The sequence below is a fragment of the Dinoponera quadriceps genome, unplaced genomic scaffold, assembly GCF_001313825.1.
Source record: "Dinoponera quadriceps isolate SergipeBrazil2010 unplaced genomic scaffold, ASM131382v1 scaffold1395, whole genome shotgun sequence".
NCBI lineage: Eukaryota > Metazoa > Arthropoda > Insecta > Hymenoptera > Formicidae > Dinoponera > Dinoponera quadriceps.
The window spans coordinates 831,928-847,110 of NW_014556488.1; the positions used below are offsets into that span (position 1 = coordinate 831,928).

Sequence of the window (15,183 nt, forward strand, 5' to 3'; positions counted from 1 at the left end):
ACAATAAATATTTTCACAGACACTCTTACTTATTATTTATATGTGTATAAACGTAATTTAGTAATATTATAATTCATAAACTTCAGTAACATTTTGGGTATTACAATGTTATGTATGAAACTATACATATGTGCGTTATATACTGATAGTACGGTATGTTTTCACGAAGAGAGTTTGATCTTAGTTATTTTATCATTATTATTATTTGTATTTTTTTTCTTATAAACTTCATTGCTTTTTCAAGAAGCAGTTCAAGCGTTAACATCGATGTTGTAATATATCTTTATCTAACACAGCCGTTAAGCTATCTTGTAGAATAATTCTAATTTCACGTTTTTATCTTTAAGCGCTGTAAGAGGCTTGTGAAATATTTATTTTTCAAGGCTTTGCCTATCCCGGGCAGTTCGGACTAGTTTTCTGACGTTATAAGCGAGGAATAACATATATTTCTTTTGCAACATAAATATTTATTTTTTAATTTCCCGTGAAAGTCGATAATAATTTCGCAATCCTGAACCTTGTAAAATATGCGGCAAACTATAGCATTTGCCCGATATGTCATGCAGAATTGCAAAATAATTCTTGAAATATTGGATTATTTTGCAAACGTCTCAGCTGTCACAGCTGTCCAAATATTTCAGATATTTTCCGATTCCACGTGACATATTAGACAACTCAATTTGACGCATATTTTGCAAGTTTCAGGATATTACGACACTATTCTTATTCATTTTTATATAATTTTCAAAGAAAATTGGAAAATAAGTTATTTCTCGCCTATGATGTAAACCAACATGACTGCCGAGAGATAGCTGAGTCTTAGGGATTCAAATTTTAGACAGAAATCAAATATAACGGAGCTATATAGATTGAACGTAGTTCAGTCGCATCTCAGTTAAACGTTATAAGATATAAAAGTATTTTATGCAAAGATATATCTTACGTAGCAAGATGCAGAATTTTGAGTATTAGAATCTCACGAATACCTTATTTAAAAACATTCACTATTTGATATCATTACGTATAAAAGTAATCGTACGCAAAAAACAATTATATAAAAACAGAATATCATGTTACATATGGAATTTGTATTATATTCTGTATATAACTTTGTATTATAGAATTTCTCGTTTAAATCTTGGTTTGTTGATGCACATGACCTTATTATATCCTATATCGAATATCTCTCTTTGAGCATCCACCCTTAGGACTAAATGTACTTTGCACGCGTTATGTACAATAAAATTGTCATATCAAGAATAAGCATATGCATGTATAAAAAATATCAAAGAAAGATATACGAATATAGGTGGAATTATAACAAATAATCCCGTATTTTTACCTAGCGAACTAATGATTTTGGAAAATATAATTGATTGTTCTTCGGTATTTTTTATTCCTGAGAAATTCTCCTCCCTCTATAGGAACTCAACTGTCAATGTACAATATCGAATGACAATACACCTTAAAGTTTATGGAGAAATCTTTTGTTAAAAATATATATATATATTTTCCGTATATATGATGTGACGCTATGACTTATACATTGTACAACAAAAACAATTGCGTTATGAAAGAAAGGAAAAAAAAATAAACTAACAAGAGACTATGTGTTTACGTTTGTAAGATATATTAATTTACAAATATTTCAATAAATAATCCCGTAGCATTTTTACAACACTTCTTTGATTCATTTATAGACCTCAGATGAGACATAGCTATCGAGATTTGTAAAACGAAAAATAACGACTTACGATCTTTGCCACAATACGCATGCTACACGCATACGTGAGGTTAAACATTAAAATTCCCTACACGGTCGAAAATGAAGAAAAACTCACTCGCCTACACGTTTATCTCCATTTCATCAAGCAAGGCATCTCTCACTTTTTTTTCCAACAACGAATTCTGCAAACGCTGTGTTTGCAAACGCTCCTCTATACACCTGGATGTCAAGTGTACTTCCATAACTTGATTCCTAGTAATTTCGCAGAATTTCGTCAATGGCTCAAATTCCTCGTCCAACGCGCTCTCGTTCAAACTATTGTACGATCCGTCGTGTCTCAGCCTCTTCTTCGCTGCTCCGCCGTCCGACAGATCGCTGTCGCTCGAATTCAATTCACGTGACATGAATTCCGTCAGTACATTGGATTTGAACCACCATGGCAACGTTCGGAAATGCTTGATGTGATTCTTGTTGTAAATGACCATCTGGTCTTCGTCCAGGAGGCTTACCTTCTCCTTGATCACGTGTAACAATACTTGCACAAAGTTGGACACTTGCAAACTATCTGACGTGAGGGAGAAGTTGCTGAAGATGTCGCAGAGCACGATATTACAATTAGCGTCAGACAGCACCTCCGAACAGTAATTCATAATGCGCCGTCGTAGATCTTGCACGTCTGCTATTGGCCACGGCGCGCTGAAACAGGCGATAACCAACATGAATATTGAAGTATCAAAATTAACTAATATTTAATTAGGCGATGGAACGCGCACGCGAATATATTGTTTTTTTACTTCGTATTATCGAACATTATATGGATGGTTTAAGCCATCAATCGTTTCTGCACGCTGGCTAATGAATTTTCTGATTATACTGTTTCCCTTAATGTCTGAAAGTATGTTTAAAAATAAATCAAGTTCACGATAATAACTTGTAGAAACGTAGATATTTTCCTTTTTTATGTCCTCATCGTCACTTTATGTACTTTTTGTTTCTATCTTTTTCTTTTTGTTTTATGTAAAAGAGGGAATAATTTCTCCCCGTTTATGGTATACATAAATAAATAAAATAAATATTAACGAGGTTAATCACAGCAACGCGAACGGGGCACTTACTTCCATGGCGGCAACACGAAGCTATTCATCGTCGCCTCTAATTTCGCTCTATATTCGGCTCGTTTCCACGACTCGTTGAAATATTCATAGCCGCACGGCATGATATGATCAGTTCTGAGGAACTGTTTGAACTCGGGCGCGAAACTGGTGTACAACGTGGACTCGGGGTCCAGGATGATGTCCATCAGGTGATTCACCGCCTCGTTGTGCAGGTCAATTATGAAATTAGGGTCCTTCAATGCGCTCGACAGTTGCTTATTGAACATGGCATCGCCCAATATCCTGAAAGACGACGAATAACGAAGACAGGAATGCGGTTATTCGAAGTACGAAGATATGTCAGAACGCAGAGAAAGAAAAAAAAAGGGAAAAACACTACCTCAACCACAACTCCTCCGACAAACAAATGTCGTAAACATTGTGCAGATAGTCCATCTCGAGCGGGTTCATCGGCGACTTGTTCATCGTCAGCCACAGCACCGCGCTCTGCGTCAAATTGAGAATTACCCTCGCGGTCAGATTCCCCTCGAACATGATCGTGTACTCGGACACGTAGCCGGACTCCAGTAGAGACTCCAGTTCTGCGACGATGCTCTCGTTCTGGTGCTCCAGCTGGCCGTTGCCCAGGACGATGAAAGTGAGCGGTATCGGCATCAGCTTGTGCCTCGACAGCACGGTCTTCGTCAGACGCTTGGCAACGGACACGCAGTCCTCCGTGGCATCGGCGATGAAGAGGAACGCGTCAGCGCCGACGAGGCTCGGCTCGCTGACGAAGCCCTCGAAGTGCCTCACGCAAACGTGCAGGGCCTCGTACGGGTTCGGCATGTAGACCTTCACGATGGGCTCCGTCGTGAAGTCCCCGGGATGCAGGTACTCGTTCATCACCTTCTTGTAGCGCCACAGGACTGGCTTGTTGCCGAGGTCCGGCCAGGAGATCGCGAGCTTCCAGAACACGCACGGCAAAGGATTGACGTCCAGCAGACGCGAATTCTCCCTGATGCCGGCGCGCACGATGAACTCGAGCGGTGCGAGCTTTTCCGCGCCGTCCGGCTGCTCCTCCTCCTCCTCCTCCCGTCGCTCGAGTCGTCTCTTGCGCATGTTACGAATCACCAGGTCCCGCTCCTTGGAATACAGCATCCTCGCGCACTCCTCCAGCGACTGCCTCTGCAGCCAGACCGGCGTGTCCTCCAGCGCCAGCCTCTGCCGCCTCCTCTTCAAGGTGTACCGCCTCCAAGCGTCGAAGCACTTGGCCATCATCTGGCACTTCACCCTGAGCAATATCGCCTGCAGCCTGCGCTGATTCGCGACCTCCGTCGTGAGGATCGCGTCGCACATCTCGCGCGTCACCTCGCCTATCACATCGCCGGCGATCCTCTCGCACGACGCGTAGCACCTCTTCAACCTGTCAGCGTCCGCCTTCGCGATGGCGCAGCAGAATTCCCGCGTCACCTCCGCGTGCAGACTCTCATAGACCTCACCCGACCGCTCGTCGATCTGTCGCATCCTCCTCGCATGTTCCTGCTTCTCCCCCCTCGCTTTCTCGGCCCCCGACATCGCCTCCTTCCGCACGGCTACCTTCTTCTTGTGGAAGACGTCAGGCGTCGCCGGTGCTGTCGCTTTGCTGTTCGTCGCGGGGACCACTAGGAGGCCGGTAGGAAGGCGATTACCGGCGGCCACCGTCGAGGGAGACGCGACGCTCTTCATGAATATATTCCCCGTCGCCGTGCCGGAGAAGATGCTTTTGTTCACCGCCATGGCGAACGGCGAGGCGACGTTGCTTTCGACATTGCGCGACGTTTCCGTTTGCTTGGAGAACACGACGCCGTTGTTGTCGGTGGCGAATGCGCTGTTAATCAGAACGTTGCTGCTACCGAAGACAGCCGAGTGCTTGCTGGCGTTTTCGCGGCGATGCGCCGCGTCAACAACGCATTCCTCGTCCGGCTGCTTATCGGCGACCGGCCTCGACATCATTGCCGACGGTTTGCCCTCGGGGATGATCTTGTGGCCGGCGGACACATCCGGCTCGGGTGTCGTCGACACCTTAACGACGTTCGAGCTGACCGACTCGGAGACTGGTGCGGGCTTCGACTCGTTGCTCGTCGGCTGCTTCTTCACGTGCACGGGACTGCTGGTCGCCTGATCTCCGTCCCGCGCCGGCTTCGGCAACCTCTTCGCGGCGTCCCTCTCCGTCGACTCGGCCGGACCGAGTTGGGCGGCATCCGGGTTTTGATCCGCGGCGTTGATGGATTCGGGCATCAGATTGCCGTGTGCGTCGAAGCTGTTGTGCGGCTTGTGATTGTTGTACGTCTGCCCCGGCATCTTGCCGCCGGCGATGCACTTGCCGATGCTGAAGCCGAGGCCAGTCCTCTTGGACTCTATCAGATCGTAAGGTCTGCGCTGTCGTATATTCGCCCCCGGCATGCTGAAGTTCTGGCGATTCAGCATGACGTGCAGGCCGTCGTCCGACAGGTTCAGGCCCACCTGCTCGCAGAAGCAGGTGACCTCGTTCTCCTCCTCGAAGCCGAGGATGTCGATCAGTTCGTACAATGGAAAGGCGAAGGTCGAGGTGGTCCTGCAGTACGCCTTCACCATCACCGAGAAGGCCTTCACTCTGACTTGGTTGAAGTATCTCAGCAAGATACAGGCGTTCATGTAGGTCGTCTGCCGGACGAGCTTGAAGAACTTGTAGTAGTTGTTCGAGTCGAGCGCGAAGTACACTTTGGTGGCAAACTGAACCTCCGGCGAGTCCTGCACGGACTTGGGCAGCTGCCGCAGGTCGTACAGGAAGTTACCGTTGTTCAGGTTGAGCAGAACGACGTAGGCGCGGAACTCGGGCTCGTTCGCGCACGTGACGCCTTTGGCTCGCAAATCCTGGTACATGTACTTCAACGTCTGCAGGCACTTGGTCAGATTCTCCGAGTTGATCTTCTTGTCGAACACGGACGCGTCCTCCGCGCAGAGTCTCTCCGAGCAGACGATGTGAAACCTGGCGCACTGCTCGATCAGCTCGACGCTGTCCTCGCAGCAGAGCTCCTGCTGCGTGATGTCCTTGCGGATCCCCCTCGTCCTGTCCCAGAGGAAGTGATACCATTCCGCCAGGTTCGTGTCCTCCTGATCACAAAGATCCACTATCTCATGGAGCAGGTAGCTCATGGTCATCTTCAAGGACCTCACCGGCCGTAACTCGTGCGACATCGGCTCTTCCTGATCCGCCGACGACCTCGAATACTGCTTTATGGCAGCTGCGTGATTTATCCTGTACTCGTTACCCTCGAGCAGCTCGTACGACGCGACTTGCCTCTGCGACTCGCGCATGAGACGCTCTTTCTCCGGGCACATGTCGGGGCAGGTGCCGTTGGTAGTTTTCGCGGTCGCCAGCGAGGCCGGCTTGACCCGCTTCAACCTCATGAGGCGGTCTCGGGCTTCCAACACCTTGTACTTGTCCTCGGCCGTCAGGGCGACCTGATGAATGATATTCTGCAATTCCTCGACGGGTGTGTTGGGCAGAAGATTGGTGATCTGACTCTCGGTCTCGTGCTTCTCTATTTTCCCAGCGGAAGCAGCAGAAGCGCCGGCAACTTTCTCCACCTTCGACGTCGACTTCTCCTGCGGCAATTTCTCCGCTTTCCCCGCTCTAGTTCGTGCTGGCAATAACACATCGACGTCGGACATCTCAGCCACCATGCTGGAGTGCAAGTTGTACCCCAGATTCGCTAAGGCTTCTAATTCAGATATAACTTCTTCGTCGTCGGTTGTCTTGAGCAAACTCGTCACCGAGTTCTTGTCCTTCTTTCTAACCGGTGACTTCACAAGCGACTCCGCTTTCGCCCATTCCACGTGAAACGTCTCGTTCTTGTAATCACCGCTGCTATAGTACGCAGTGTTCGCCTCGTCCTTTGTCACGTATGTCACTGTGATCACGTGTCTCTTCGGCCGGATGTTTATCTTCACGGTACGTCCGAAATTCGTAAAGTATTCCTTAGCTGCTTGTTTGGTCAGCAGAGCTTTAGGAACGTCGGAACATGTTATCGTATTCTCTAGCTTGATCTGCCCAGCAGCCGATCTTGTGTTCTTCTTCAGTCGTTCGAACGCTTCCGTTTCCTTCAGGGCATTGGCAAACACATTGATCGGTGGTTTGTACAGAGATCTGGGCATTTTTGGTCGGTGCCTGCTGCGACTGTCAGCTTGGGCGCCCGCACGATTACCAGTTTGCGGATTTGCACGAGGGTGATTATACTGAGATACTATTGTAGGCTTGGCGAAGGTAAATACCTTCTTCCGGGAGGAATGTGCGTCAAAGGCATGATCCGACAATGTGCCGGAATGAATAACTCTCGGTATGGAGAATACAAAATTAGAGTCGTTCGGTTCCAGCTCGTCGATTTCCATGGTGGTGTCTGTTGCGTCCATTTTGCCCCGGGAATCCGTATCTTCCCCTGCAAAGAACGAAAGGTAAATATTTGCCGCCTGTAGACCCGACTACGGATTTCAACGGGTATGACGAAAAGTATCGGACAATCGTAAGGGTTTTGGTTTTTCTCCTAATTGTTACGACGAGATGTTTCGAAGATATCAAATATCGAAGTATACAGTAAGATTCGCGTCCTAAACTCACTCATTATCCAAAAAAATAGGAACGTAAGTATGCATCCTTACCACTGAGCAGAATTTCACAAATATCCCCAAAATCGTGTCCTTCGGTTAACGTCAGCAATAATAATTGCGAATACAACCGTTATTGACTTACTGACCGAGACAGCAGAGAAAACTATCCTAACCTAACTCGTCTAGCTGAATAATGGCGCTTCGAAAATAATAAGGATTTTCATTGCGTCGCGCGCACAGCGACACTCGAGAACTAGGGGAATTAATTTTCTAAGGGCGAGTCGTGTCGTTCTCTAAAGTCCCTAGAGAAGGGGGAAAAACGAGGTCGGGACGTCACGTTCGCAACGTTCCATCTTCACGAGAACGAACGGATTCTGCCCATCTCTTTCTCTCTCTCTTTCTTTCGCAGTCGTCCATCGTCGGCGAGTTACGGTCGGAACATTGGGGTTGGGATCGCGATCCTCCAGGACGGGGAAAAAATATCCTGTGACGCAATTCGAACGTCGCGCGCGCGCGCATTGTCCCCCGCGATCGTCGGCGTGGTGAGTGAAAAAAAAAAAAGTACCATCGGGCGAGGAAATCGCAGCGGTGGACACGACCGACGGCTGCTTACCGTGCTTGACCTTTTTTTTATGTAAAAACCGCTGGCAACTGGTCGCGATCATCTCGCGATGTCCGTAGTGGCCACGAACGTGCGATTGTTATCGTTTCACCGGCAGCAGCAGCAACGACGACGACGACTCGATACCGCGGCACCGGCAGCGAGCAAGATGGCGATCGCATCAAGAGTCGCGCTCCGCTCAGCTCTCGGCGGATAATGACGTCGCGACGGCGTTGGCCGGCTGGCAAATCGACTACGTATCGACGACGCAAATTACGCCCGAGATGTACGCCCGATGACGAGCCCGAGTGCGATTATAATGCGCGTGAAATAACGAACGCGGTGCCCCATCGGTGGCATCAGCCAAGGAAGTGCAGCCACTGCGAGACGCGCCTGCCGCAGATTCGTCGGCCATCGCCGAATCCGGTTCGCTCCCCCTCAAGTTTGAATTCCGTAACGGTCGTACCCCAGTAAGTGTCAAAAGCGTTTCTTTGAACCCGTGTGCTGTCGAAAGTTCGAGCCGCCGGTGTGATCTCTCTTTCTCTCGCTTCCTCTCTTTCTCTCTTTCTCCCTCTCACTGTGTCTGTCTCCCTTTCTCTCATTCTATTTCCCTCTCCCTGTGAATGAGCGATGTGTATACGACACTTCTCTACGGTGAGCAGCCGCGCCATCCCGACGTCGGCAACGACGGACGTCACGAGAAATCGCGCACGTAGGCAGTGAGAAAATCCAGTTCGCCTTAGTTATCCACCCACCTCGCCCTAACCTTCTGCGTGTTTACGCTCCGCTCCGCTCTTCTCCGCGTCGCGCACCGCTCTACACGGGTATCGCGCTAATTGAACGCTTGTCGTTTGTATTAACGTCGCGCTGATGACAGGTCCACCCGATCGGTACCTACTGCGCCATACACCCACAACTGGATCACGATGGAGGACGCGAACGATGTCTTGGTTAGCGCGGCCGAATTCATAAAAGGTAAATTCCACTAGCGGATTGGAGTCTATTTTTAATAACTACAGGACGATACGGACCTTCTGTGTAACTGGGCTTTCCATTAATAAGATTGTGAAACTCGTTCATTTCAATATTAATGTGTGTCAGTTGAGATTGAAAGGATTTATGAGAGATGAAATCTCTCTCTGATATATCACGATGGGAAATAAATCATTCTTCTTACAGATCGCTTGTACTTTGTAACACTAAGAACAACGATGAAACCAAAAAGTACTCCGAACACTCACTATTTCTGTATCGACAATGAGTTGGTGTATGAAAATTTTTACGCTGATTTCGGCCCCTTAAATCTAGCCATGCTGTACAGATACTGCCAAAAGGTTAACAAGAAATTAAAGGGTATCGCACTCAGCAAGAAGAAACTCGTGCATTACACAACGCTGGATTCGGAAAAGAGAGTGAACGCTGCGTTTCTCATTGGATGTTACGCGGTAAAAAATCCTTTCTCTGTCATGTAATAAATATATTCATACACATACATATATACATATATTGTGTTAAAATTTGGGAAGATGTCATTCACTCAAAGACAGTAATTCCATTTTACATGTTTCAGATATTGTACTGCAAACGTACGGCGCAGGAAGTTTACGAGTGTTTGACTAAGAGCCCGAATAATCCTGGATTCATTATGTTCCGTGATGCCTCCATTGGACCACCATGTTACCAGATATCATTAAGCGATTGTCTAAGTGCTATATACAAGTGCCATCAACTTGGTTTCTTTAATTTTGAGGATTTCTGCGTGAAAGAGTACGAGCATTTTGAAAGGGTCGAGAACGGAGACCTAAATTGGATCGTACCCGGGAAATTCATTGCTTTCTGTGGTCCGCACGCAAGATCTAAAGTCGAAGATGGTACGTATTGTTCTTTGTGTGTGAGCTTTTTCTTATCATTGCTGGGAGTATGCGCTGCTGGATTATATAATTCGGTGTTCGCCATTTTCCACAGGTTATCCACTGCACGGTCCGGAGTCGTACTTCACGTATTTCCGCCGTAACAACGTAACGACGATCGTACGGCTCAACAAGAAGATCTATGACGCCGCGAGCTTCACCGACGCGGGCTTCAATCACAAAGATTTATTTTTCGTGGACGGCTCCACGCCGACGGACTCGATAATGCATCAGTTCCTTAAAATATCGGAAAACGCGAGCGGCGCGGTCGCCGTGCATTGTAAAGCGGGTCTCGGGAGAACCGGCTCACTGATTGGTTGCTATATTATGAAGCATTACCATTTGACAGCTCATGAAACGATCGCTTGGATAAGGATATGTAGGCCAGGCTCTGTCATCGGACACCAGCAACAATGGCTGGAAAAGTGAGTGTATGCGCGCGCGCGCGCGCAATTAGCTTGCGCTGCGCAGCCCGAGGGATTACCGAATGCATTCTAAACGAAGTAACGTCGCTGTGCATTTCAGAAAAGAGGCGTATCTTCGTTCACTGCTGAAGGATCCGTTGCAGCCCGTAAATGGAAACCCCGAGTATGGAATATACTCGATAATTAGCAAACCCAGAACGGCTTCCTGGGGTAATATGAAAAGTCTCGTGGAGGACAACGTGTCGGGGATAATGCATCGTGTGGACGGAATAAAATTGGATGACCCAGCCCCGGTAGCCGGAGCCAGTGCGACGACCAGATACAGCACACTGACTCAGGGTGACAAATTGTGCAGGATTAAAGCTAAGAGAAGAGGCATACCGACGGCCCAGACCTCTCTCAGTACATCCACAGGGACGTCCGCTGTCGTACAGTAAGTGTGTCCCCGGAGTTCCTCCGTGCCTGACGAAGCCTTTCTGAATGTAAACTAATGCCTGTTAATATGTTAGGGGCTTGCAAAAGTTCGTCGGATTTTTTGCCATATTTCTTTTATTAATAATAACGAAACAATATGTGCCGTATTCGGTCAAAGTATCCGCCATCGTAGTATTTATATACCACTTTCTGGCCGTCTTTCAGGTAATTGTCCGACGTCTCCGCGCTCTCTGTTTGCAAAGCGATCCTCATCCTCCGCGCCATTTGAGAAATCGACAATCCGACGAACTTTTATATATTTACGTGTACATATTTATGTATTATACTTACAGCCCTTATTTGGGACCTTTATTGCAAACCAGGAGTCAAAAGGGAACGATTGCCGTTCTAGCGGGAAATAAAGAGAGAGATCCTACCAAGAGGCTCCTATCACGAGCTACTGCGACAGCAGTTGTGAAAAGGTCAGATGGTCTTCTCCTTTATATACTTCTTATTAATTTTTAAAGGAATAAATCTATTGATTTCTATCCTCAAGTCGCCTCGTTTAACGCTCCCGTAACATTCTATCTGCCACACACTTTTCCAATTATTCTATTATTTAACATATTTCTCCGTAATACATTTACTCTTTCTCTCTCTATCTATCTATCTATAGGTTACGCTTACTGCACCTGATACATGCTTCCGATTAAAAGATTCAATGAAATGATTACTTATTAACCGACATTTGTATTACCTATAATTGCATGCATCGAGCGACATATAGAGTTTCTCTTTATCTTGACTGGAAATTGTAGAAACAGTTGGTTGGTCGGCAGTAGCTGTGATCCATCTTCCTGCCGTATTAGGTCTAAGCCAGCAACACAGAGCCATAATATCAACAACAATACAACCACCACTACTCCCGTTACATCTTTAACCGTATCAAAGCCAGTGAGAAGGGCGAAACGTACTTCCTGCATGGCACAGGCCCATACTACAAACTCGTCCGCAAATCATTCGGTACCGCAGCCACAGCAAGGCATGAATATGATCCTCAGGTCGGCAGACCGAATTACCCGCTATTCACTCAGGCAGTAAGTCAATAACTGTCCCTTTCGAATTTGGGTCGAAATTTACAATTTATGCGGTTTGGAGAAAGTGCTTGTTTTTGATAAACGTATGAGAAGAGCTTTGACGGTTTGATCACCTGATTCCCAGAGCTTCTAACACTCAGCATTGTTCTGTAATAATCATGATACTATACGCTATCATTTCTCTCGTCTACGCTACTGTCTGTATTTTCATCTTTCGCCATCAATCTCTCTCACACCATATACACACCATGCACTACTCACCCACACACATAGAGAAGATAAAGAATAATCGATTAAAATTTACAGATTTATAATGGTTAACAGATGAGTCTTTACAATTATTCCGTACGACTTGATCATTTTGCATATTGTGGTGTGTGTGTATAAAATATATAAACATATATAGCTTTTTTATATTTATATAGCTTTAAACTCTGATGTTTATTTTGTACTGATTTAAAAAAAAAGAAAAGAAAAAAATACATATAAGTTGCAGATAATATATCAACGTAAAGTGTCAAATTTTTCAACTGTTGTGTGATTTTGATCAATTGATATCGCATGTGGCATGACTCCGTGAGTTTTGTCTTTGTTCAAAGCATGCAGTACATGCTAAAAGAAAAAAGAAAAAAAGAAAAAAAACTTGACCTGGGCCTGGGCAAATAACAGTTGAACAGAAACGTGTTGACGGTTTTAATGTTCATTATAGTCCAGGCCTCAGAATAATATTACGCTACATTTAGTGCTTAAGCGATACGTAGCATCAGGGGTGGCTAACGAACCGATCCTATTTATTTTTGTGACTTGCAGTGCGCGCACAACAAAAAGTTATAAAAGTGCATTTATCAGATGACTAACCGATATTCCCAGTGGCGTTGGGGAGGACTGTCAGGTAACTGGAGCATCTCACCAGCGCCGAAGATCTCATCGCTTAAACCCCATCATTCAATAAAAGCACTTCACTGATCTCCAATCGATCCTCCTTCAACTTGAACAACTTTTGCCCAGGCTTTTTATCACCATCAACGAAGGTCAAACTGCATCTACAGTCATCAACATACATTTTAATATGGTTTGTCACACCTGGAGTCTGGATGGGAACCAACGCAACGCGGCGTGTCGCCGAAGAGTAACCAAGATTGGATGCAATTATAGCATCCAAGGCATTCTTTCTACCGTGATCGTCTAACGTCTTTCAATCCGCTTTCTTTCGTCTCCCTTTCGCAAATTTCCGAGCGCACCGCGTTTATTTCGCATCTCGTCCAGACTCTAGTCACATATCTATACATCATGGGATATGAAAATCTGTTGCAATAATACCTAATATATATATACATATATATATCCTATGCAGCTTTTAATTATTCTTCCATGCTAAAGTTCGATGCGTCATTGTGTCTGCAACAGGGAAATCAGACTTTCGTTAATATCATCTTTTTCATTCTAACATTTTGCTGGCCAGAAAAGAAGCATTACAAATGTGTACTTTTTTTCCAAATCATATTGATTTGCACATAATTTTGCATAGTGATGCGTTTTTAAATTTTGCTGAAGGGTTCATTTAACGCTCGTACGTGTATTTTTTTTCGAAGTATATACGTAAAATGTAAGTATGGACTTACATTTTGCGATGACACAGCCGAAAAAATACTTTTTCCTTCCTGTTTATACCTTTATCTGTTAGAGAGAAATTTTTCTGAGGAATTACGCTGATTACCTTCATTATTCCAAGAGAGTGATGAATAATGGTTTTCCTACCATCGCAGCCACAATAATTAATAGTAGAATTGTAAAGAATAGAGAATCCGTATGGGTTCGAATTTTGAAGGAATCGACTTTGACTCATCTTTTAGATGATTAAAGGGAAGTATAAGGATACAATTCAATGTAAGGCCTCAAAATTTAAATTTGTTACATCTTTTTTTTATTGTGATATTATGCAAGTTTTTATATATTTATATATAAGAAACTCTTATTGTTGCGAAAAGAATTATTGCGAATTGGAATTGGATAGTTAGCGAAAAAGATTTATTTAACATGATTATGGTATATAATAACGTGTAGGAATGTATATTAAAGGAGTATAAATGTTCCGGTCAGTTTAAAGCAATGTTAAAGACCTCGATACACTGTAATTTATGGCACCTGTTGAGAAAGTTATTTTTATTGCTTTGAACGTAGACAAATGCAGCAGGAAAAGAAACTTGCAAAGCCCAATACATATATACATACATACATACATACATACATATATANTGTGTGTGTGTGTGTGTGTGTGTGTATGTGTATGTGCAGTTTATACAACTAATGTAGCATACTTTGCAAGAGATGTTATTCGATGAAAAATATATCTCTCGCTAACCTCCATTAAAAATCATTAGAAATGTAGAGCATATTTGTACATTTTTTTATTTAATCGAAGTAACATAGGTTTGTAGATTTTACAAATGCGATGCGACTACGCATGAATTTGTTACTGCGCTAATTATATCATATACATATTATCCTTTAACAAATAATTGCAATCTTGATTGTAGTAACAATTTATTGAAGAGAAAATTTTAATATGTATCGAATGTATTCGGGTTACCTTCGGGTCTTTTTGTACATCAAGAAGAGTTCACTTGAATAATTTACAAGGACACGTCCGTGTCCTCACGGTTATTTCAGCATAAAACATATCAAGAGATGCGATGAAATGTAATAATAATGCAAATTGTGTACTGTATACATAAAAACTTCTCAGAATTGAGTTTTGAGAAAAAAATCAAATAAAATTTTAACATTTTACATTTAAAGAAGAAAACGAAATCAAGAGACCAGTAAATAATATTTCGTCATGTAATACAAATTGACCTGAAGGTGAAAACAACAGCATAATAAATATTCTGATGTAGTAATGTGTAAATTGTACATAGAAGTATAAGTCGATTATTTGGAATACCGTTAAGTACAACTAAGCTCTTAAAACTTAAAACTAAAACTAAGTTGTTACTCTTACGAGTACCCTGGCTTTTTGTACATATTAAGTTACTCTTTAACAGCTTTGAAGAAAAAAATTACACTTCTTGACACACTGATACATAACAGAATACATAGTACTTTAGTGCGTTGCTTTTACAAAGCAGTATTTTTATTTATATCTTACATCTACAAATATATATATATATCATTTATTTAATGATATATCAAAGTGCGCCAGTCGCTTATTAGATGTACAGTCATGAGATGTAATAATTGTAATATACAAATGAAGACAATTTATTTAAAAAAAAAAAAAAAAAAAAAAA

At 44.0% G+C, this 15,183-nt stretch overlaps 2 protein-coding genes across 5 annotated transcripts; one reads left to right on the top strand and one right to left on the bottom strand.

Moving 5' to 3' along the window:
* Positions 1 to 2: 2 nt before the first annotated feature.
* On the bottom strand, positions 3 to 8,972 carry LOC106747603. 3 transcript variants are annotated; one of them, XM_014625278.1, is made up of 4 exons: positions 8,803 to 8,972; positions 3,221 to 7,277; positions 2,842 to 3,123; positions 3 to 2,422 (listed from the first exon to the last, which is right to left on the bottom strand). In XM_014625278.1, the coding sequence occupies exons 2-4, from the start codon at positions 7,249 to 7,251 to the stop codon at positions 1,846 to 1,848; spliced, it is 4,890 nt and encodes a 1,629-aa protein (XP_014480764.1). In that variant the 5' UTR covers positions 7,252 to 7,277; positions 8,803 to 8,972; the 3' UTR covers positions 3 to 1,845. The 3 variants fall into 3 exon arrangements, with proteins under 3 accessions (XP_014480764.1, XP_014480761.1, XP_014480762.1); XM_014625275.1 differs by lacking the exon at positions 8,803 to 8,972 and adding an exon at positions 8,060 to 8,141; XM_014625276.1 differs by lacking the exon at positions 8,803 to 8,972 and adding an exon at positions 7,498 to 7,637.
* Positions 7,779 to 15,183, top strand: LOC106747605 (dual specificity protein phosphatase CDC14B). Of its 2 annotated transcripts, none has more exons than XM_014625282.1 (9): positions 7,779 to 8,517; positions 8,925 to 9,022; positions 9,227 to 9,492; positions 9,618 to 9,918; positions 10,013 to 10,382; positions 10,483 to 10,815; positions 11,150 to 11,278; positions 11,615 to 11,893; positions 12,764 to 15,183. In XM_014625282.1, exons 1-9 carry the CDS (start codon positions 8,264 to 8,266, stop codon positions 12,843 to 12,845), a joined length of 2,112 nt encoding a protein of 703 aa, XP_014480768.1. In that variant the 5' UTR covers positions 7,779 to 8,263; the 3' UTR covers positions 12,846 to 15,183. The 2 variants fall into 2 exon arrangements, with proteins under 2 accessions (XP_014480768.1, XP_014480769.1); XM_014625283.1 differs by having other exon boundaries at positions 12,704 to 12,852.

What these genes read in the sequence shown, in the direction of transcription:
- LOC106747603 (XM_014625275.1), bottom strand. Translation starts at nt 8,111, where the DNA reads ATGATCGCGACCAGTTGCCAGCGGTTTTTACATAAAAAAAAGGTCAAG. An exon ending in TAAAAAAAAGGTCAAGCACG is followed by an intron (nt 7,278 to 8,059) that starts GTAAGCAGCCGT and finishes CGTTCTTTGCAG; the next exon opens with GGGAAGATACGGATTCCCGG. An exon ending in TCGGAGGAGTTGTGGTTGAG is followed by an intron (nt 3,124 to 3,220) that starts GTAGTGTTTTTC and finishes GTCGTCTTTCAG; the next exon opens with GATATTGGGCGATGCCATGT.
- LOC106747605 (XM_014625282.1), top strand. Translation starts at nt 8,264, where the DNA reads ATGACGTCGCGACGGCGTTGGCCGGCTGGCAAATCGACTACGTATCGA. An exon ending in CGCGGCCGAATTCATAAAAG is followed by an intron (nt 9,023 to 9,226) that starts GTAAATTCCACT and finishes TTCTTCTTACAG; the next exon opens with ATCGCTTGTACTTTGTAACA. An exon ending in GCGACAGCAGTTGTGAAAAG is followed by an intron (nt 11,279 to 11,614) that starts GTCAGATGGTCT and finishes TGGAAATTGTAG; the next exon opens with AAACAGTTGGTTGGTCGGCA.